The sequence below is a fragment of the Danio rerio genome, chromosome 12 (genome assembly GCF_052040795.2).
Source record: "Danio rerio strain M-AB ecotype USA chromosome 12, GRCz13ab, whole genome shotgun sequence".
NCBI lineage: Eukaryota > Metazoa > Chordata > Actinopteri > Cypriniformes > Danionidae > Danio > Danio rerio.
Window position 1 is genome coordinate 17047978 of NC_141032.1, and position 24523 is coordinate 17072500.

Below are 24523 nucleotides of genomic sequence, written 5' to 3' on the forward strand. Positions count from 1 at the left end.
CACAGTAGTGTTGGACAGGGCCTATTAACCTATGGGCATTATGGGCACAGGCCCAGGGGCCCGTCCCCACTTAGATTTTGCCTACTTTTCATCACCAGAAAGACAAGTGGGAATCATTAATAATTGTGTGTATTATGGGGGACTCAGATTCCTAGAATTGGATTGGAGAGGTGTTATCCAAATCATGTGCATTATAAGTTTGTAGAAGTTATACATTAAAAATACCCTTAAATATAAATTTTAGTACTGCTTCAGTGGACTTGAACAAGTATATTAAAATCCATTAATATCCCCTAGTTGTATTAGTATTTTTTCAAAGTGTACTTTAAATGCTTTAAAATAAGTAAAAAAATGTGGGCAATACATTATAAATTAATTTATTTAACAAATATTATATTAATCTTATTTTTTAATTCAACTATGGGGTGCGGCTATAGTGGGCCTTCAAGACATTGTGCAAAGGGACCTTTAAATTATTAATCCAGGCCTGGTGATGGGAAATTCAGATTTTTAACGCAGATGTTAGGACTCAACATTATGTAGTCAGCAACAGTAATTTCAGTCAATTAAAATGATCAGAAAAGTCTTACAGTAAAGTTTTGCAACCCAACTGAATCATGATTCACTTATTTAAATTCCATTACGATTGTCTGTTATGAAATAAACTTACGTTTTTCATCAGATCCTCTCATTTAAGCCCTTGGTTTACCCGCGCTGCAGTTGTTCCAGTTCAGTTCAGTGGTTCAGTTCAGTCACACAGCTGTTTTTGTTTGGTTTACTGAATCACGTATGCGCAGTATTAACGGTTCACCGCTTCTTAATGCAACGTTGTTGTTCTAATTACTGAATGAGAGTAGGGCTGGGCAATAATTCGATATTAATAATTATCATGATATAAAATTCGATAAAACAATAATGACAGTTCGATAATTGCTCGATAATATTTACGCACTATGTGTAACGTTGCGCAAGCATTTTGCAGCCTGCCCTTCCGGATGCCACACGCCGTACAAGTTTACAGCCATACAGTGTTAGTTGCACTGAAAGGAGTAAGAAAGAAATAAGGTAAAAAAGGTCAAAGTCACAGACATTGTTGACAAGAAACGTCACTAGACTTCATGAGCTAGGCCTACTTAGTTTTTCGCTATCCGACACAAAACAGAGCAACGTGCACCGCAAACTGCTTAGACGACTCGTGTCATCAAATGCAGGCAACACCACGACCTGTTTCACCATGTAAAACAAGACCACCCTTATAAAGATGCTAAGAAATTACAGACATAAACAAGTGTTGGCAAACCAGCGCAGCTACCCAGCACAGTCTCATGTCATCATTTTCGATGAAATCAAATGCTCAAGACATTATCTTTAAAATAATGACATTAAAAATGCAGCAAATATATGACAGACGTTTACAACAGCAGTGGATCATTAATTAAATCCTTTTTTTCCACGGAGCGATCGAAGCATCATCCCCCCGCAGTTGTTTAAGGCAGGCACGAACTAAATAAATATAAATACATTTTCAAGGAAATATATCTTTTTGTAACGAATTTCGTTTTGTGTAATGTGTAACTTCATTTTGATGTATATATTGTTGGTCAGATATCTACAGCATAAACAAGAGGAACGAATAAGATCTAAGGTGAAGCGCTTTAACACAAGCCCGCTATATGCTTTAGCGCCACAACAATCCATTAAACAATTTTCACTGTCTCATTTTAATTCATTAACTAAGCGAGGTCTGAGCAGCATGAACTGGACAGTCTTTTCGCAGCACTGATAGATTTCTTGGGTTACCTCGGAAGAATAAACTTGAATGGAGCTCAAAAGCTCGCTGTGTAAATGGAGAGGCTCCCAGGCAGGCTCCCTGCATGTTTTCGTTGTGATACATGATTTGTAAAATGAGAATTTTTCTGCCAGACAAATATGGTTAAAACACGCGCGGATATATCGAAGATATGCGCATAACAAGGTTTTATGCGACCTGCAATATGTCAAGAGAGTGACAGCATAAGTAAGGTAAACTGCACAAACTTGATGATGTAATGCGTAGATGCATCTCAACGCAAAGCATAACTAAACCTGTACATGTTCATGCTTAATCAGTCATCAATAAGGTCTATCAATTAAAGCGTTATTGACAATAGATCAAGTAATCATTAGCATCCCTAAATAAAATACATTAATGTATATTTCACCCTAAATTCACCATATTCACCATTTAAAATGAGAGTTAATCCAAAACTGAAAATTATGTGACTTTTAACTCGCATTGTTCCAAATCTTTTTTTTTTTTTTGATGTTGAACAATAATTTCTAATAACTTGTAGGTAATGTCTTTGGTTGTTGAAAACTTGAACAAGTAAATGCTGAATTAAGATTGTTATTTTGTTTATTATTTTATTATTTATATTGTCAGACAGCTAAAACATTTAACTAAAATGTGTTAAATCAGCTGCACAAAGCCATTGGCATGCTGAAAATCTTATATAATTGATAGATATAAAGATTTTACATTTATCGAGATAAATATCGATATCAACTGATATGAAAAAAATTATCGTGATAATTTTTTTGCCATATCGCCCAGCTCTAAATGAGAGTATATATTGGATTATTTAGTGTCAGAGGGGGTATAAAGTTGTTATAAAGTAAGTTGTTGGTGGATAAGTGCTTAATGGAGACGCGAATCGTTTTAAATGATTCAGTTCGATTTGGTGAACTAGTTCAACCGGTTCACTTAGAAGATCCGGTTAAAAAGATTTGTTTGTGATTGCGATGCAGAAATAAAACCCATAATTGGCCACGAACGTGTTAAAGTAATACTTTTAAGTATCTTTATTTAATGCTGTCACTGTGCTGCTGTTACTGTATGTCCACTGGCTGTTTTTGTCGTGGAAGCAACAGTGAGGATGACTGGAGGAGAACCGCCTCGATCTGGCCAATGGCAGCAGGAGACACTGAGGTGCGAAAGGGTCAAACACAAACACCTGCAGCGCGGAATATAATTACTTCTAAAAGGCTTACAGTATTATGTATTAAATACATTTACAAAAACGAAAACTAAGGAGGTTTTTGCTATCATTTTAGTTTAGTTTTAGTTAGTTTTGTATGTACACAATACAGTTTCAGTTAGTTCTAGTTTTTGAAAAAACTTGTTTTTATTTTTATTTCAGTTAACGACAATTATTTAACATTTTAGTTTTTGTTTTTTCGTTAGCTTTCGTTAACTATAATAACCTTGGTGCGGACTTAACCAGTAAGCGAGGTAAGCAGCCGTTTATGGCCTGTTTCCCCTGAGTGGTACAGTAGGGGTCGGTATGGGTCACCTTTATCAGGCTTGCGTTTCCACTGCTAAAAGGCTACCACTTCTACTGTTTTGGTGGGCGTGGTGTACGACAGAAAGATTCAGTCAACGTCATTTTTACTCAAGGAAATGTCTACAGTAAAGCTGTAAGGGTCATTCAAATATCATATGAGAATTAACTTCTCACAAAACAAATGCTTTATACACAAATACTTCAGTATAAATGTTTATTACTAACTTTTCTATGGACATAATTTGATTATAACTGCTGATAAATGACAAAATTAGCCTACTGTAACATCTGCAATTATATAAAATAAATAAATGCAACATATATAAACACATACACAGACACTTAGACGTGGCAAGCTCTCTGGAGAACGTGAAACTTCTTGCGCTTTAGATGGGCTCGTACAGGACACAGCAGATTTTGTTCTTCTTGGCTTTGTGGCTGTTCATCAAGATGATGACAAGGTTTGTTTGAGCTCAGGTCGACCATGGCTTGTTATTATATGTATATATTTTACTCTAATCTCTCTCGGCTATGTATTTAAAACATGGTGGTTAATTTATTTTCATTCTGATTTGCTGAGCGAGTGAATGACGTATCTCTGTAAACCAATAGTGTTCAGCTGCACGTCTAGCTTCGCCTTTTGATACGCTTGGTACCTTTTGCAAAGGGTCAAATACACTGCCAGGCGCTGTTGCAAACCTAGTGACTTTTCAGACCCCTCTATCACCAATTTTTTTAAAAAGCGACTAACGAATGTGTTTAGGTCTTAGAGTTTTAGAGATGCTATTCCTAACATTACTCGTCGCGACGAGCTGTTGGTGATTTGTTAATAACTTATTTAAATATTGTTAATGTTTTAGCACCTCAAACATGAGTTATTTGGTATAGTCAAACCGATCTGCTTCTCCTCTGTTTTAAATGTGATCATTTAAATGGACCATTTATTATTACCCACATTATATAAATAGTTAATTAATTATATGCAAAAAAAAATACAAATAAAAATCTGCTTCTCTCTTTCTTTCAAATTCAAAGCAAACTTAAATGCTGAAGCATTTTAATGTTATACATTAACATCAGTAAATTAATAAAATAATCGGCAAAAGACAAATGCAACAGAAAAAAAAAAGAATAAAAAAAGGAAATATCTCTAAAAATATATGTAAACCATTAAAATTTGAAGATTATTTAAATAAGGCAAATTAGTTGATTGACCATAGAGTGGAGGAACTATGACGTCACTTTGTAGGCTAATCGGCTGCTAGCATAAAACTGGTTCCCTCGTGAAAATCCCTATAGGATTTTCCCATAGGCTTTTCGAAGATTGCAAATAATAAGCTCTGTGTTCAAACACAATTCATTACACTTACACGTTTTGTCCAGCCAGATAATACTCACACGAAAATACATCTTGGAGCACTTTTGGATCTTAAATGCAAACGCAAGAGTTAAAAAGCTAACATTAGGCTATAAACGGACTACAGAGTCCTTGGAGCGCTCGTCAGTGACGTCAGCCCCACCCTGCTACAGTCAACTTCTCAAGCTTATTTTTAGAAATAATGTCCATGACAAAGAGTTAATCTCTCTGTATATTATATTATAATCCACGCTATATATTATAAACAAATAAATACGCAAAAATACATAGACCTATGTGCCTTTTGGATAGTTTTTACGTAGGAAATACATCTGTTTTGCTTTGCGGTTGTTCTAAAAGATTTAAAACTGCGTGTATAAATCTGCCTATATAGTATTATCATAAGACATATTTAAATAAGTGTATCGCTCGCGCACACATCCTGCTTACCTTAACAGATGACAGAAATGAGGCGTGAGGAGGAACAAGTCTATCAAATGCCTGCCAGTTCCATCATGATGGACACAGAGCAACAGCTCGATGACGTATAATGTCTCCGACACCGCCTGTAGTCCCATTTAGCAACTTGATAGCAACTGTCTTTTTAAAGAAGCATGGCCAAATTCAAAATTCAAAAGTGTGCTGTAACTGATGTGTTTTATGTCGTAGAACAAAACGTGAAAATATCTAGAATTTGTGTTAGACAAGGACCTTATTTAAGCGATTTTACTGAAACCCCATTCAAAAAACCCATTGACTTTGGGACGAGGGAACCGGAAGTGCTAAAATGCTAACTAGCTTCCGGGTTTTTGCATACAAATTGACGTCATAGTTCCTCCCCTTTATTACTAATGGTGGACATATGTTTTACAGCCAGTTCAGACCAGTCATTTCATCCTTATTAAACAAATAGTAAAGTTTTCCTGAGTCATTTAATTATTTACTGCTGTCAGCTGTTAAGCCACGCGCAAAGTAGTCTTCAATAAATGAGGTATGCAAAAAGGCATACAAGCTTTAGAAAGCCAAAGCAAACATTAAAATTTGGACATTTTAGCAGCTTTAGAAACCCGGGCTGAAAAAAGTCCAAAAAGGTGGGTCTGCAAAACTTTGTGAGTGTTTGTGGAAGTTCTGACGAGTCTTACTCTCAGAGAACAAAATGGATAAACGAGAAGATTTTCCACTTCTTAATCGATTGTGGGTGTTTGGTTATATTGGGCTTGCGGATACAAAAAAGTGTTAAAGGATGATAATAATAGTAAAAATAAGTGTAAGGTCCAGCCAGTTGGTCCAATGATGGTATCCAATGGTGGATGAAGGTTCACTGCATGTTCGGTCTTTCCAGTGCACAATGTTGATCTATATTAAACTTAACTCGTATCTGACTCCAATTTTAGTATGAGGTGGTTTAGAATATTAATAAATTTATCCTCATTTTATCTGACTCCAATTATAAAACATTGAGAAGGTTATTTTGTTTCCTTTCACATTATTTTAGATTATGATTGAATATTCTTTTGATTTGTTATTATACCTTATTCTCATTTACTCAGATTCCTATAACATCCCGAGTCTTGCACCGGCCGGGTATACAATCTCTTAATACAAGCTTGTCAGTCTTGGTCATTAAACAGAGGCGATTAAACACTCTCCTAAAAAGGCAGAACCCTACATTACTCAATTTAGGAGATTTTTTATGTGGTCCCCATAGATCTGTTATCTACTTCATCAAGACAAAGTATTTTAATAATAATCGCACAGGATTATAAGTTTGTAGATTAAGGCCTAAATATCCACACTTAAATTAGTTTCAACAATATTTTGTTGTTCTAAATAGAAAACCCATAGTTGGCCTTTTGCAGTCTAAGTATACTTGAATTAATGCCAATTTGCTAGTCGGATCTCTAACAACATTGTATAGCGTGCCACGCTGCTCCGTCTAACATGTTTTAGTCCGTTACTAACCTGTACAGTGGCTTGTAGTGCTATGGACAACAACATTTATCAGTGATAATAACACGAGGTTTGAATAATTCAAAACATAATTTATCAGTCAGGTAAATGTATTATGCCAAATTCAATCAGTCAATTCATAAATGATCAATACAAAACATCAAATTATCAAAGATAAATCCAAGATTAAAAGATGCATTCCTGACATTGAAATATACATAACATGGAGCAAGCCATGTTATGGGCTGATCCGGTTAGGCAGAATCGCCCTGAGCCTTTCTCAAACCTTACCTTAAATAATCCAAGAATTCCCTCAAGGAAGGGGGTGTGTGTATAACAAAAGGCATTCACACTTGGTGCTGCCTGTGGAAAGTCACACCCTTCACAGTGGTTCAAAAGATGCCTGAAGTTATATATTTATTGTTTTGATTATGTCTATTTCTGAGAGAATTGTCTGAGACCATTGTACCAATCGCACTGAGACATTTCAAATGATATCAAACATGATAGTTAAAGTCAATTTGGTTAATCTAGAACTTTAAACATTGAAATGACCATATGTGAGATGGGGTGGATGAAGCCGAGTTTCAGCAGACTCAGATGCAAATGCAGCAGGAACTGCTCCCGCATTCCCACCTGCTGGGTTGTGGAGTCACCAGTCTCTGTTTTCAGCTCATGTTTTGAATTGTCAAAGATATCAAAATATTTGCAATATTTCAACTCTTACATAAGTGTCGATCAATATACCTGTGCAGCCCACCCAAGTAAAATTCATCAACAAGATTCATCTACAAGCACGATCGCGTTCATCAATTTTGCTTAAACTTAGCGTTTTAAAGCATGGCTGTATTTCACAAGCAAAGATTCTGACACACTAACATGAAGCAGATGCTTTAAAAAAGGGAGGAAGTACATCAAACTTATTGAAAGATTAATGAGCTCATGGATGCATCAAAGGCAGAGAAATGTCTTTGACACCTTGCAAATTCATCTGGCACTTTCATTTACATGGACACCAATACTCTGCTTTGATGATTAAGATGACACTGATTAAGAGTCTACCATGTAAGCAGCGATTTTTGATTACCTTAAAGGATCACGCAAGTCCCGAAATACAGAGGTTTTTCTTTCCGTTCGCCATGTGGTATCAAATTCCATTAAAACATCCCAAAAGAAAATATGCTGAATGAGAGTGAACTGCTGAACTGCAGTTAAAGTCTAAATATTAAAAATGAAAGGCCTAAAATTGTGTGAAATTATGGACGAAACGCAGGATACGCAGCCTGGTGATGCCAAATTAATTGTTTTATACTGAAACTTTCCTTCTTAAAGCACGTCCTTGGTCTTATCTATATTTCTTTGCACGTTAAACACATGCAGGGCCAGCGCAAGCTGAACTGGACACCAATACTCAGCTTTGATGATTAAGGCTCTAGGCAAACAGCAATCACGCCGTTTTATTAGTATGGAAAGCCGAGGAGCGTGAGGGAGGGGGTGGGTGTAGTGAATGAATGTGAAGACCGAGGGGTTCCCACACTATTCTGCTGCCCAAGGCAGCCGCTTAGATCGCCTCTATGGACGCTCCGGCCTTGAACACACATCGGCCACAACAGGAAATAAAAAAAAACTGCGACTGTTATTTGAGTTATTTTTTTCTAACGCGTTAAATATTTCAAATTAATCGTGTGTTAATGCGCTTATTTTGACAGCCCTAATATGTATACTTTTAAACATTCAGTTTACTTTTTTTAAAATGCTAGGGCCCCATACCTGAAATTGCTTAGGGTCCTCAGATCACCAAGTCCGCCCCTCCTTACAGCTTAGGTTAAATAAAGAACATTCAATAAACTGACGTTTGCTTTTTAAATTTAGATGGCAAAAAATAAATAATAATTTAGTATCATTTTAGCCTTGATTAGCACAAGAAAAAAAATCTTCACATAATTATTATAATTATTTAGACTTCTGGTGCCATTCACTTCCATTCGTTTTTGGGCTATAAAAACAACTTGTTATGCTGCTTGATGTTACAAACTGATGTTTTCTTATTATATTATTCTGCTTTGTCTGTTTTGTCATGAACACACTTGTTTGTAGAGTAAGTAGTTTAACTGTTTCCTGCCGTTTATTATTACTAGCCATTTCTACCATAAACAACTGGGGTCCGTTCTTCGTACCTCACTTAAATTATCTAAGATTATTTGGCAGATCCCGTATATTTTAATCTTGATAACTGATCTCTCGCTAATTTGGTTCTTAAAACGAGTTCGCGAATCAGATTAGAATGTCTGGATAAACTGATCTGAGATCGCTGCGTGTGTTGTGAAGGACAGATCTATAGATCCTCGAAATCATGATCAGCAATGCAACGATTGGCTGACGGCACAGCAGCGTAATGACATCATCTGATTAATATTCAATTATCCATGTGAGCAAAATTACATAAAATTAGCAGTAAACGGCTTGCTAAATATGATACGCAATAACCTTCCACATTTGTTGTGAGCTGCAGGCTTTCCACGTTCATGTTTCAAGTGTATTCATCATCTATTTAAATGCAAATCAATGTATTTAGTTCCACATTTAGAAAATATTTTCTTTATTATAGTAGCCGTTTTTTTAATCAGTGTAAAGAATAACTAGTTGTTTACAAAAGCGTTTTCATATTGGTAAAGGAGTCTGCAACTTTTGTGAAGCATCAAATCACTGGCATATTAACTATCAAAACATGTTTATGACTGCATAAATATATTATTGCTTTAAAAAAAGTGACTTGTGCATTTCTATTATACACAATTTGTAATAAAGCGATCTAAAAAGTTCATATCAATAAGTTTTCTCTTTGCACCACCAGGTGGCAATCTTTGTACTTTTATTTCGAGGGTGCAGATTGCATACGTTTTATTAATATGTATAACTTAATTTATTTTATTAATGACTATAACTTTATATATATAGTTTAAAAAAAAATGTACCATTTTCCCAAGTGTATATAACTACTACAGTAAGAAAATATCAGAATTGGGAACATACTTTCTGTATTATCTTTGCTTGAACTAAGCCGATCTAATCCTGTTTATATGAATTGAACCTGCTCCCGATCAGGTTTGACCAAGCAGAACTGTTGCTATGACAACATCTCTCGGATCAGTTTTGAAGAACGAAACGATCCTGGATCGTGTCAAATCGTCAATATCCAAATCCAGCTAACTGAGTAATCCACGTACGAAGAACGGACCCCTGAATTGAAAGTTCTAAAACAATCACAAAAACGAGCTAACTTCCACATTGTAGAATAAGGTCAATGGGACAGTTCCAAACAGATCCTTTAAAATGTTTTTTTTTTCTATTTCCTGCAGAAGCATGGAGACTTTGAGGTTTTCTAGTAACACCATGCAGGTAAGTTTTGTGTGCCAGCGCTGCAATCAGCCTCTGAAGCTCGACACATCCTTCAACGTCTTGGACAGAATGACTATCCACGAGCTCACTGGTATGACCATTCAACACTACACTTCTTTAAACTCATCTCTATGTAGCAAGAGAATGTTTAAAGTTATCTCTTTAAGAAATAGATTGTCTTAGACTTTTCTTTTTTCTATTTTTATTTTTCAGCTCCGTTAGTGATGGTAACAGCCAATAAACAACAAGACAGTGGTGAGAGCAGCAGCTTCCCTGAGGTGAATACACCACATATACACTTTCTTTGTTGTCTTAATGGCTCTCAAGTACATTTACAATTAGTCATTTAGCAGATACATTTGGCCTAAGTGACTTACAATTGAGGTATTCGGTAATTCAACAAGAAGAGTTAGAAGGGGGAGTGTTTTTTTTTTTTTAGAGAGAGAGAGAAAAGTGTTTCTACAGCTGGCTTGTTAAGACCATTCACATTTTTTTTAAAGAAATCTTGAGTCATTGCGAGAAAGTTTGTGGTGCAAATCTGCAAAACTGTTGCAATTGTCGGTAAAAATAATAGATGAAAGAAGGCGTTTTCTAAAGGTGGTTTGCCAAGTCCCCTTACCTGTGTGAAGGACACTCAGAATGCATAATGTTTTTGATGTTGTAGTTGTCGCAAGAAGGAATGGGAACAGGAGATGTAAGTATATAAACAGTTTATTTAAAGGATGGCACTGAGAACTGAAACTCAATGAAGCTGATTTGCAAGATGGAGATGGGATGACCAATGGAAAGTATCTAAGGAATCAGGAACACAAATAGCTAGGTATGGGGATCAATGACAAACAGAGAGGGAACCAGGACAAAAAACACACTATTAAGGAGATATGCAAATACTGGGGATCACAAGAAACAAGAAAGGTGAATATCTATGACTAGATTATAGACAATGACCGCATGGAGAGTGCAGTGCTTCGTTGCTGTAATGAGGCCGAACACTGAGGCCCCATTTACACTAGTGCGTTTTAGTTTTAAAACGGCGTTTTAGAATGAAAACGATCCGCGTCCACACTAGCGTTGTACCTAGCGTTTCTGAACTGCTCTCCATCCACACCAAAACGCTGAAAACGCACATCACGTGACCACACACACATACTCTCAGGCAATCGTTGCCGCATTTCTACCCAGATGAGAGCTGTGCTGGTCGGACTGCTCATCAAGCATCTCTCGATGCATCTAATCTCACTATATTTGCTAAACGTGATAATTAAATAATCTTGTTGTCTATATCTAACGACATATTCCCTGACTTTGGTCTTTTGAATCGATTACTTGTTCACAGGTAACGTGTTTTGGCTGAGCGCAAAGATAGGTTAATAATTAATCGAACCACGTTCATTCTGTATATTGACTGATCGCTTGCCTTTATTTCCTATAATGTATAAACTTATTGTGGGTTATACTTTCATAATGGCTATTATTGATTATTAAAACTGACATTCAGCAAAGCAGAGTATATGTTTCATATTTTCAATGAAAATGAAAGGAGGCAGTGAGGTTATAAATATGCACACAGTGAAAATGCAGCACGGTGCCTCAGCATTTCAGCTGTCTGTTAAGTTGTTAATATCAAAATGAAAATAGGCAGTTCCTTAAATCATGTTTTCATTTTGTTGTTGAGAAAGTGAAACAACGTAGCCATGATGATGTGAATAGGGTTATAAAGTACACTGTTCCCTTTGAAGATTTACCGTCCTCGAGGGTCTGTTTTCCATATCAAACTCTTGAAGTCTGAACTTACAAGGAAAGGATGCGAGACTGAACTGTGTGTGTAGGCTACTTAAAGAGCCCATTTTATGGGTTTTTGAAAATTCCCCTCCATGTAGTGTGTAACACAGCTCTAAGTGAAGTGAAGTATCCAGCTAAGGCTTAAATCTGTTAGTGTACAGTGTTTAAAACTTGATTCATCTATAAAAGAGTCGACTCATAGTGCTTCAAACGAGTCGCCTTGATACCGATTCATTAGGTGTTTCACCATGACGTATGAACGAACCCAAGTTATTCACGTGCACGCGCAAACCCGGGAGATTTCAAACCTGAGGCCCCGCCCTTTGACGCAGAAACCCAGACACACACACACAAACATGCCGGTCGATTGAAGTCACACTGCAGATGGATATATTGAGTCTCTACCCAAAGATGAAACCTCAGCATTATAGCCAAGCAGTTGGAAACTACTGGAAACTACATGCTACAAAGAATACTTCATCAGCGTTTGTTAAAGGAAGGATCAGTAAAGAGTAACTTACTGATGGACGTCAGGATGGATTTTTCTTCCTCCATTTCTCAAGTGTAAGTACGTGCGATGAAAGTTGTTGCCTCGTTGACTCTAGCTTGCAAATGTATTTAGTTGTGATTTGTTACTTGTAACCGCGTGTACTGTATCAGGTTAACTGGCTATATTCTCTTATCGCGTGCAAAGTCACGTTAAAAACGCGACGCGTGCTGCTTTGTTAACGGAGCTCCGTGGACGAGGAGTAGTGTGTGTGTCTGTGTGTGCGTGTGCGCGAGCTGTCGTCCGGAGGTGTGTGTTTTTGTGTGTGTGTGTGCGTGTGCGCGCGCGCGTTGTCGAGCAGGGTTAAGTGCGTGTGTGTGTGTGTGTGTGTGTGTGTGTGTGTGTGTGTGTGTGTGTGTGCAATATGTGTGTGTGTGTCTGTGAAAAGAGCAGAGTTAGAAGCTAGGAGATCTCCTCAACTGTTTTTGGAGTTTTTGCTCAATAAAATAGTTAGTCGTCTGTATTTTCACGTCCATAGTCTGTATTTACATTGACCCACTGGCAGCTAAAATCCACGCCTACACTATCGAGCGTGTATGAACTGATTACTTTTAAATTGCTGATTAGCTGTTTGGCATTTCACTCTGACTGAAGGCAGTCGACCAATCGCAACAGACTGTCATTGGTCCAATCAGCGCAGATTAGCTTCGTGCTAAGGAGGGGTTTGGGAACAAATGAATCACTGGACGATTCATACAGGAGTCGCTGGGATAATTAGGTAAAAATAAATGCAGATTATAAGACCATGAAAGTGTTTTTTGCATGCATATTAAACTGTTGTTGGAGACCCTTACAACCAAGATATGACCCTATTCATGTATAATATGGGCTCTTTAATGTTGAGGAAAAACCCCAATCAAATAGTCGAATGTCTGCAGCCCTGCCTCTGCTTTCAGATGTCTCCGTTTTCCTCCATCCACACAGAGACGGAGCAGCAGCGTTTTAGAATGAAAATGGCCTCTCCATCGTTTTCGAAATGCTCCATTTTCGGCGCTTGAAAACTCAGGCGTAGTGTGGACGGATGGCGTAACCGTAGCAGAACTTGTGCGTTTTAAAATTAAAACCGTTTTCTGCCGTTTATTATTCCTAGTCATTTCTCCCATAGGCGACTGAATCGGAAGTTCAAAGACAATCGTGAAAACAGGCGCACTTCCGCATTTTAGAATAAGGTCAATAGGACCAGATACAGAACACAAGACCTTTTTTGTCAGGGCCACATCTTTCCCAGTCTAATACCCCTTGCAATCTAGACCTCAACATCTCTCTGACCTTATAGATGGAACTTTCTTTGAGAATGATCGGAGGAGGGGATTCTTCTGCCTAACCAGATTCTGTGGAAACGGGAGTAGAATGGTTTCAGTAAGGACACATGGAAATTTTAAATTTTATATTCTAGGGGAATGTGCAAATGGTATGTGATTTGGGTTGATCAATTCTGTGATGGTAAAGGGACCAACGAAGCTGGGACTCCATTTTCAGCATCGTTGATGGAGACTCTTATCCTGGTTGGACAGCTAGACCTTTTGACCAATCTGATATTCAGGGGTGTTGCATTGGATATCAGCTGTAGTTTTATGTCTTCAGACAGCCCGTTGTGGAGATGATAGTGAGCTGAGTCCTAGACTTCCTCGCTCTTTTGGAACCAGTGGTTGACAGACGAAACATCGTAGGGTTCACCTAGGGCTGGACAATAATTCGATATCAATATATATCCAGAGCTTAAAAGTATTCTGGAGATCCGGCATGGTGAGAGAAAAAAAATATTTTAGAGCTTGCGCATGCGGTTTAATTGGGGATGCTCAAAATAACCGATTAACCGTTAACCAAAAAGGCGCGTTTGTGAACATTTAATAATATCAGGTAAACGATTAAAAAATATACTTTATATATTTTTTAAGTTTGGCCGCATAAGGGGTTTTATGTTTAATCGTTTACTGATGGCCGCCAGTGTTTTTATGTTGTTTATGCTCGCTCTGCGCGCCTCAAGTTTTGCCATTGTGCACTGTGTGCTCGAGTGGAAAAAGCGTGTTACCTCAGTCTTTTTTATTCTTCAGTCAAATTAAAGCACTGCAGGGTTTCTGTTGAGGTGACAGTGGGGTTGGGTTGTCAAGGCGACTATGGCAGACTTTTAAAGATGGAGGAGAGACTTGTGTTCGCTTTTTAAGTTATCCAGAGCTGTATTACTTTACAAATCTTGAATATTACAATATTATTAAAATTACAATTATAACATCGACAGCAACTCAACTCGCGCACACCAGCTGATTCAGTCATTTTCTAGTGACATACAAAAGAGTGCTGGGCTTTTTTTTTTTCTTGTCAACATAAAAGGTAGTGCAGTGCGCCGCGCATGTTTAAGGATTAAAAGAATTAGAGGATTAAAATAGAATTAAAGGATTAAAATATTACAAAAGTATGTTATTTTTTAGCCTACCTAAATATAAAAACCACTGCCTCCATGCCTTCATCTTGGGGGGCTTTTTCAGTTTATTCATGACAATTTGCTTTTGTATAATGTTATTATTAGCATTACCCCCCAACCCAAAAAAAGAAAAAAGTTCAGGCTCTTTTTTTACTTTAACCCCTGTATATTGCGATAGAATTTTTTTCAATAACGGTGATATGATTTTTTAAACCCATTTCCAGTATTTTGATATAAATTTGCATATATATATATATATATATATATATATATATATATATATATATATATATATATATATATATATATATATACACACAGTGAGTTCAATAAGTATTTGATCACCCTGTGATTTTTCAATATCTCCTACTTAGAAATCATGGAGGGGTCTAGAATTTTCACCATAGGTCCTTCTCAATGTGAGAGACAGAATCTAAAAATAAAATTCAGAAATTGCATTGTATGATTTTTAAACAATTTATTTGTAAATAAGTGTCAAATAAGTATTTGATCACTTGAGTCAAAAATGCTTAATATTTGGTACAGAAGCCTTTGTTAACAATTACAGAGGTCAAACGGTTCCTGTAGTTCTTCACCAGGTTTGCACACACTGCAGTAGGGATTTTGGCCCACTCCTCTATGCAGATCTACTCTAGATCTGTCAGGTTTTGGGGCGTTCGCTGGGCAACACAGAGTTTCAGCTCCCTCCAAAGATTTTCTATTGGATTTAGATCTGGAGACTGGCTAGGCCATTCCAGAACCTTGATATGCTTCATACGGAGCCACTCCTTGGTTTTCATAGCTGTGTGCTTTGGGTCATTGTCATGTTGGAAGACCCAGCCACGACCCATCTTTAATGCTCTGACTGAGGGAAGAAGGTTTTTGCCCAACATTTCACAATACATGGCCCCGTTCATCCTCTTCTTTAAACAGTGCAGTCGTCCTGTCCCCTCTGCAGAAAAACACCCCCAGAGAATGATGCTTCCAGCCCCATGCTTCACTGTAGGTATGGTATTATTGGGATGATACTCATCATTCTTCTTCCTCCAAACATGACGAATGAAGTTAAGACCAAAAAGTTCTACTTTGTTTTCATCTGACCACAGGACTTTCTCCCATCACTCCTCTGGATCATCCATATGGTCCCTGGCAAACTTCAAACATGGGTTGACTTAAGCAGAGGAACCTTCCTAGCGATGTAAGATTTTAAACCATGACGTCTTAATGTATTACTGATGGTGGCTTTGGAAACGGTGGTTCCATCCTTCTTCACGGCATTGACCAGCTCCTCCTGTGTAGTTCTGGGCTGATTCTTGACCATTCTTAGCATCATTGATACCCCACAAGGAAAGATCTTCCATGGGGCCTCAGTCCGAGGGACATTGATGGTCATCATTAGTCTCTTCCACTTTTTGACAATTGCTCCAACGGTTGTTCTTTTATCACCAAGCTGCTAAATAAACGCAAAATAACAGGTCTTTGAGGGTAAGAAATCTGGCTGAAAAAGCAAGCGATCAAATACTTATTTGACACACTAATTTACAAATATTTTGGTAAAAAATCATCCAAAGTGATTTCTGGATTTTTATTTTCAGATGCTGTCTCTGGAAGTGGAAATGCACCTATGGTGAAAATTCTAGACCCTTCCATGATTTCTAAGTAGGAGATATTGAAAAATCAGAGGGTGATCAAATACTTATTGACCTCACTGTATATATATATATATATATATATATATATATATATATATATATATATATATATATATATATATATATATATATATATATAAGTACTTATATATATACTCCTACTTATATATATATATATATATATATATATATATATATATATATATATATATATATATATATATATATATATAAGTAGGAGTATATATATAAGTACTTATATATATATATATATATATATATATATATATATATATATATATATATATATATATATATATATATATATATATATACTTTTTTTTTAATCATATGTAAGATCGTATACATTGCATGGCTGAATGACTTTCAGTGATAAGCCGTAAAGAGCGTGGTCATGTCACTTGCGTGATGACTAACATTACAGCTGCCTGCCAGCGCTCAGCAGTTCGCTCCGTCGCAGAAAGTTTTAGCTACAAAATAAGTGCCCTGAATACATATGTGAATAAACAATAAACCATAATTCCACAATGAACAAGTTTCCACAAGTAAGAATGCAGACGAATTAGTTAATGAGAGAGGTTCGGCTTTTTATTTTCCAATAAACAGAACCTAAAAGCGGGAACTCATCAAATCTGTTCCACCCGTTAGAACAGTGGTCAGGAACCTATGGCAAAACCCACCATGCAGCTTTTGCTGCAAAATACAAGCTGGGCAATAGCCAAAAGAAGGTGTGAGAAGCTCCAGCATAAACTGCAAATCTTTTACAAATAGCAAATAAGTTGAGTATGCTATGTACAGCAAATAAACTGTTTGCAGCAGTGCTGGATCTTGCTCCATGTAGGATTTAAATCAAACTTTGATTATCAAAACGTGTATATACACCTATAATTTACTCGCATATACTATGTTCAAAACATGTATGAAACTTGTGCATATACATATAAACTTGATGCATGCATACACCTACATACATATAAACTTTATCCTTACAAACACCCAAATTAACACTCACACACATGCATGTGGTATAGCACTCAAGCAAACTTACAAAATAAAATTCACAAACATATTTATCAGGAATCAGGTTATTGCAAAGCTGATGAAATAAAAGGAATGATAGTAACAGAGGTATTAATTCTGTTAAATAATCATAGTGTGTCTTTAAAAATAGACTAAAAAAAATATATTAGAACTATTTTATGTTGAACCTTTTTAATTGAATTAGGTAATTATACAAAAATTTAAATAGACAGATATAACCCTTAAAGGACGTTCAAGATGAAAAGCAACCAGAACTATGAATTTATTCATCTGTTTGTAAAGGCTAAATACAAATAAAAAGTGAACGTTTATTAATTAATTTTTGTACTTTTTTATTTTTAAAAAATGTCATAAGAGCCTAGAGTTATTATAGACTTTGCAAATTCAGTTTGCAGAAATTTGTAGGTACATACATCTGTTGTGTGTGTTCTTGGCAGTTTTTTCCTGGTTTTTAAATTTTGTCCATATCGATTTCGGTATTATATTGTATCGACCCAAATTAAGAAATATATCGTGGCATAAATTTTTGCCATATTGCCCAGCCCTAGGTTCACCTGACCAGGAAACGGGAAGCTGATAACCGAGTATGCACTGAAAGAGCATGAGTCCAGTGGCAGGCTGGTGCAAGTTAGGGCTTGCATAGACTACTCGACTAGTCAAGCGATTGACTACTTCAACCACTAGTCTGCGCTGTCAGAAACAATCTACTGCTCGAGCTTGCACTGCATTTACATAAATGAAATCAAAATGACAAATGTAACCAACAAACTTCACGGTCCAAGGTTAAAAGCAGCCAACTACAATTAAGGATTAAATGTAATATTATTTTAGATGCCTGATATTAACACTATGGGGAATCCTCTTAAATGGTTATGTAATGAACATCGGTTTCCTCTACTATCCAAGCTAGAGAAATCATTTCTTGCTGTCCTACCCACTAGCACACAAAGTGAAATAATGTTTCTTTGGCCGGCAACACCGTAACAAGGCAAAGAGCAAGCCTGCATCCCTCTCACTTGGATGCGCTTTCACAAGCTTGACCGAATTCTGTGGCTAGAGGATGATCGAGGGGATGACCTGTGTTATTTATAAAGTTGGATGAAGTAAGATTCTATTCCTTATTTCTGTCGAAAACATTGTAAATACAATATGATTACATTGCAAGACATAATTGCGTTGCTGTTTTTTTCCAAGACTTTCTCTACATGATTTCTGCATGTTCAAATATTATGTATCATTTGTTTGTTTACTGTGTCTACGTATATTTTATTTAATATTTTAATAATTATTTATTTATTCAATTTATTCATAAATAGTTTATTTATTATTAATTTTCACTAAGGCTATATATTGTCACTTCGTCAACTTAGAATTTTAAGGTTCTATCTGCGTTCTGAATGATTTTGAGATATTGAGCTTCAAAGTTTTTGCATTCCATATACCAAACAATATGTGTGTGACAGTTCTCTTTCATACATTAACATGACAGAGATGTAGGTTATCTTACATTTGCAAATTGGGGTAAAAAAAAACATGGTAAATGCAGATAGAACCTTCTCATTGTGACAAGTCATTTTCCACTTGGAATCTGGCAGATCATTCATTGAAGCATTACTTTTCAAGAAATACAATCTTAAATATATAAGTTTGTGTTGTAACAATACATACGCTTAAAAAAGTAACATTTTTGCTTTCTATAACATTTATTTTATGTTTCAGGATTAATAATTTTTCTTGTTTAAATTAAGCATAAAGGTTACGCTAATTTTTTTTTTCCAGTGTAGATGTTAATTCCCAAATACCCTTATCTGTTTACTGAATGATGATTATGATCTAAACCTAAACACTTCCCAACGCAGGATATTTCATACTGCACTAACTCCAGCCAAGAAGGTTATATTTAAAATATGGCATGGACCCTCATTCCCAGCGGATAAAATATGGCTCATTGAACTAAAGAATATTGCACTGTTAGAACGTTCTACTGCAAGAATTAACAGAGCTAAACCCCATACAATCAAAGCATGGTCTGATTTTATTGAGAAAATTTCTTATATAATAACTAGTTAATTCTACCCCAGAGTTTTTCTTTTTCTGTGTATTGTTATTCATTTATTATTTTATTGTCTTTATTTTACTATTATTATTATTATAATTATTATTATTTTTATGTTCTTTATGTATTTTCATTTAATGCAAACCCTGGCTTGTATATAGTTGTTGCTAGCTATGTATGCTAGCTTTGTTCTGCATTATATATATAATCGAAAAAAAAAATAAAATTAAAAAATTACACCTTTACATCACACTATTTCTTTTTTTAATCTACTCAGTGCAATGTTCAGACCCAACTGTATTAACTGCATCAGCTAAACTCTCCCACTCTATTTTTTTCTTTTGTTACTAAATTCCGGAGAACAAACTTGCAAATAACAAAGTTTTTCTCCAGTCTATCTCCGAAAGCAGCACCTCCAATTCACATTCTGTTCAAAGTTTCTCTTTTTGCTTGCGTTTGCCATTGCTTTTTCCTTGGGTTTTGCCAAAGTAGAGTGTTACGGAGACGATTTTTCTCTTCAGGTCCCAGACCTTTCAAATCCTCAAAAATTGGCAGAGTCGAAATAGCACTATGGTGCAAAGTGTCTTTATTTACAGTGCTCAGTAGAAAAAAATCCCCCCAAAAATAATAACCAGCAAAACAAAACAAAAAAATATATATTTACAATACAAGTAGCACTTGGCTATCGTTTTCTTTCTGCAAATAAAGAAATCCAATAATCAACTTACTTTTCCACACCACTCTACAACCTTACTCCTACACCCCACCCCATACTGTGCTCACTCTGCCCTTTATATAGCAGGGGAGACTGGTATGAAATGGCTCATATCATCACAGCAGGTAAGTATCAAATAACTATATCTATAAACATTTCATTGATCAACATTTTAATTATATGTATACACTACATTTGCATACTATACAGTTTTACCCCATAACTAATTATTTTTATATTTTCCAGTTTTTATAAACCACTTTTGTTTTATTGTCCCGGACAATCTTTCTCCCCCATACATACAACAAATAGGATCTCCGGCCGGCCGTCCCTTTTGCCCATGCGCAGTACACGCTTGTGCATAAAATGAACGCGTTAGGCTTTTTGGCCCTTTTGGCAGTCCATAGCCATCTTGGCGCAGCCCGGAATATCGACGAGACGAGACAAACACAAACACAATTGAACAACAGGTAAGTGAATATGCTTCATGTAAGTGTTATGTATGCTTTGTGATAACGGATCGGATGTATATCGGGATCATTAACTAGAAATGTGTGCGTGTTTGTCTGTATGTATGCGTTCCGGCAGCAGCGCGACTCCAGTGTGCACCCTGTGATCGGCTGATGGTGAGTATGGAATACAGTGTTTTAATGGATGCGTGTGAAGGAAAAAAGTTTATATGTAGTTCTGCCGCAGGTCAGTGACAATCTCCTTTGTCACATTACCTCACCCTTCTCCAGGATTGAAGGTGTGCGACAATCGAGACAGGTAATCGGCTATGATGTTCTCTTTCCCTGCCTTGTACCGTATTTGGAATTTGTATGGCTGTAAGGACAGGTACCACCGAGTCACTCGGGCATTTCGATCTTTCATTGAATGGATCCATGACAGTGCCCTATGGTCAGTTTCTAAGTCAAATTCTCTGCCTAGTAAATAATATCGGAGGCTTTCCAAGGCCCATTTGATTGCCAATCCCTCTTTTTCTATTGTTGCATATCGGGTTTCCCTTGGCAACAGCTTCCGACTTAGATACAGCACAGGATACTTCTTGTAACAGCACCGCTCCTATTCCTCTGGCTGATGCATCTACTTGAACCAGAAATCTCTTTGCAAAGTCAGGGCTCCTCAGCACAGGAAAGGTACAGAGACATTCTTTTAAGTAGGTGAATGCGTGCTCACAGTCCACCGTCCATGGTACTAGATTCTTTACCATTTTGGTTGTCAGATTTGTTAAGGGTACAGCTTTCTCAGAAAATTGGGGAATGAAACGACGGTACCATCCAACTAGTCCAAGAAATGATCGTACCTCTTTCTTGGTTCTCGGTCGTGGACAATTGCGGATGGCCTCCACCTTATCCAGTTGTGGACGCACCTCACCATTCCCAAGCTGAAATCCCAGGTATTTCGTATCATGTTTGGCCCACTCACATTTTGTGACGTTCAGGGTCAGTGCTGCTTTCTGGATCTTGTGTAAAATCTTGTGCAAATGCTGGAGATGGTCTTTCCAGGTGTTACTGTAGATTGCCACATCATCCAGGTAAGCTGCACTGCAGTCCTCACAATCTTGCAGTATTAGATCCATAAGGCGTTGAAAGGTTGCTGGGGCCCCATGTAACCCAAAGGGCATGGTGGTAAACTGATAGAGGTCGACTGGTGTCCGAAAAGCGGTGTATTCTCGGGAGGCCTTCTCTAGTGGCACCTGCCAGTAGCCTTTGCATAGGTCCAGCGTTGTAATATATTTTGCTCTCCCTATCCTTTCAACGAGCTCATCGATACGTGGCATGGGGTAGGCATCGAATTTTGATACTGCATTTAGCTTTCTGATATCCAGGCATAGCCTTAATGTCCCATCCTTTTTTGGCACAAGGACTATTGGACTACTCCAGGCACTTGTAGAGGATTCAATCACCCCCATGTCCATCATCATCTTGATTTCTGCCCTCAATGGAGTTATCAAGCTCTCTGGTACTCGATAAGGTCGTTGCCTGATTGGTGTAGGGTCAGTCAGATAGATACTGTGCTCCACCAGGTTAGTCCTTCCTGGTTGTGTCCTCAGAAGTTCCGGGTAACTGTGTAATACATCCATCAACTCGACTCTCTGTTTTTCCTCTAGATGGTCTACACTCACCACTGACTGGAACCTTCTCGGAGTCTCCTCATCTAACTTGTCCTCTTCCTCTTCTTCTGGTGCATCCACCTTGCAAGTAAGCATAGCCTTCTTCATCATAGGCTCACGTTCTCTCCATTCTTTTAAGAGGTTGGCGTGGTAGGTTTGACTCTTTTTCCCTCTTTCAGGGTGTAGTACTTCGTAGGTTACAGGTCCAGTCTTTCTGAGGATGTCATAAGGTCCCTGCCATTTCGCCAGCAGTTTATTTGTGGATGATGGTAGGAGCAATAGTACCTTCTGTCCAGGTTGATATTCGCGCTGTCTGGACCACTGATCATACCACAATTTCTGAGCTTTCTGGGCTTTCTCTAGGTTTTCTTGTGCTTGTTCGCGGTATGTGTCCGGTCGGTCCCTCTTCTGTTATACAAATCTGACAATGTTGGTCTCTCCTTCTCCTGCAGTATTCGGTGCTTCCCAGCTTTTCCTCACCAGCTCCAGGGGTCCTTGGACTCGCCATCCATAGAGGAGCTCAAAGGGTGAGAACCCTGTAGATGCCTGTGGCACCTCACGGTAGGCGTAAAGCAGAAAAGGCAGCCATTTGTCCCAGTCTTTCCCGGTGTCGTTCACAAACTTTCTCAGCATCCTCTTGAGGGTTTGATTAAACCGTTCAACTAAACCGTCAGTTTGTGGGTGGTATGGACTTGTCCGAATCGACTGAATGCCCAACTGCTCATGTAGTAACTTCATAAGGCTTGAGGTAAAGTTTGTACCTTGATCAGTTAAGATCTCATCTGGGAATCCAACCCTGGAAAACAGTTGTATTAGTGCTGTTATTACCTTTGCTGTGGTGATGCTGGAAGGCTTCTGGGTAGCGGGTGGCATAATCACAGATCACTAAAATGTACTGGTTGCCTGTGCTGCTTTTTTCCAGAGGCCCGACAATATCCATCGCTATCCGTTTGAAGGGAGTGGTGACCACTGGCAATGGATGCAAAGGAGCTCATGCTGACCTGCGAACAGAACTGGTTTTCTGGCAGACAGCACATGTAGAGCAGTATGTGTGTACGTCAGTATACATGGATGGCCAAAAGAAACATGTACTGATGCGATAGTATGTTTTTTGATGTGCTAAGAGTCCTGACCATAGGATGGTGTGTGCTAGGTGCAAAATCAGTGGTCTGCAACATTCAGGAACAACAAGACGTTTGACACCATCAGACAAGACATACAGTACATCATTTTCAACTACATACTTTTCTGCCCCAAGAATCTCAATTGTATTTGCCCCCTCACATACTTTTTTAAACAAAGGTCTTAAGGTAACATCATCAGCTTGTAACTGGGCTATGTTGGTTGGAATGTCCCAATCAGTAACGTGCAACCCCTCAGTTTTCTCTTTTTGTATGGGTGAACCCAACTGTTTTTCCATGCGGCGTTTCCGCCGTGACTTCTTAGTTTTTCCCTCCCCTTGAATTAAGCTGTCATCCAAGTTTGGTAGGGGTTCTAAACCCACTTTAGCTTGTGCACGTGTCAGTACAGGACATGACACACCAGAAGTAACATCTGTACACCCATCAGTCTTTTTTAACAGTTCACTCACAATTGGTAGATCCCATCCTAATACCATGTCTACGGGTAACCCTTCTACCACTCCAACAGTCATCAAATATGGTTGGACCTTAATTAGAACAGTTATCTCAGTGGTAGGGTAATTTTTCTGGTCCCCATGAACACATAGAATGTTTTGTGTGTGTGTAAAGTCAATGCGAGTTGCTGGCACATAACATTGTTTTATCAAAGACATATTGCTGCCAGTGTCAAGGAGTGCATTCAATGTCTGTCCATTGACCACAACATCTACATGCTGTTTTGCATGTATAACCGTATCTTTCTCATAGCCCTCTCTTGGGACATAACAAAGACTTGTTAGTTTGGACTTTCGTACGGGACAGTTTGATGCTTTATGCCCTTCTTGTTGGCAGTAAAAACACACAAGTTTTTTGTTAGGAACAAAAGAAACAGTACCTTCATCTCCTTTGTCAGTGTGTTTGGCCCCTCGGTTTGCAGTAGCCCGTGTATGCGTCTGACCTCTGTGTGCATTCAGGTATTGTGTGGCCAGCCTGGCAGCACCTAGTCCATCCATGGGCTCAT

The 24523-nt window shown here is 37.7% G+C and overlaps 1 protein-coding gene across 2 annotated transcripts in view; it reads left to right on the top strand.

Annotated features, from left to right (window-relative positions):
- The window catches only part of becn1 (beclin 1, autophagy related), a 412014-nt gene that overhangs the window by 292098 nt on the left and 95393 nt on the right, over positions 1-24523 (top strand). Inside the window, 2 exon segments of one of the 2 annotated variants that reach the window (NM_200872.1) lie at positions 9990-10120; positions 10243-10307. The exons of the other annotated variant lie outside the window; for it this stretch is intronic. Coding sequence (NP_957166.1) covers positions 9994-10120; positions 10243-10307 — 192 coding nt within the window. The 5' untranslated portion in view covers positions 9990-9993. 2 annotated transcript variants of the gene reach the window in all.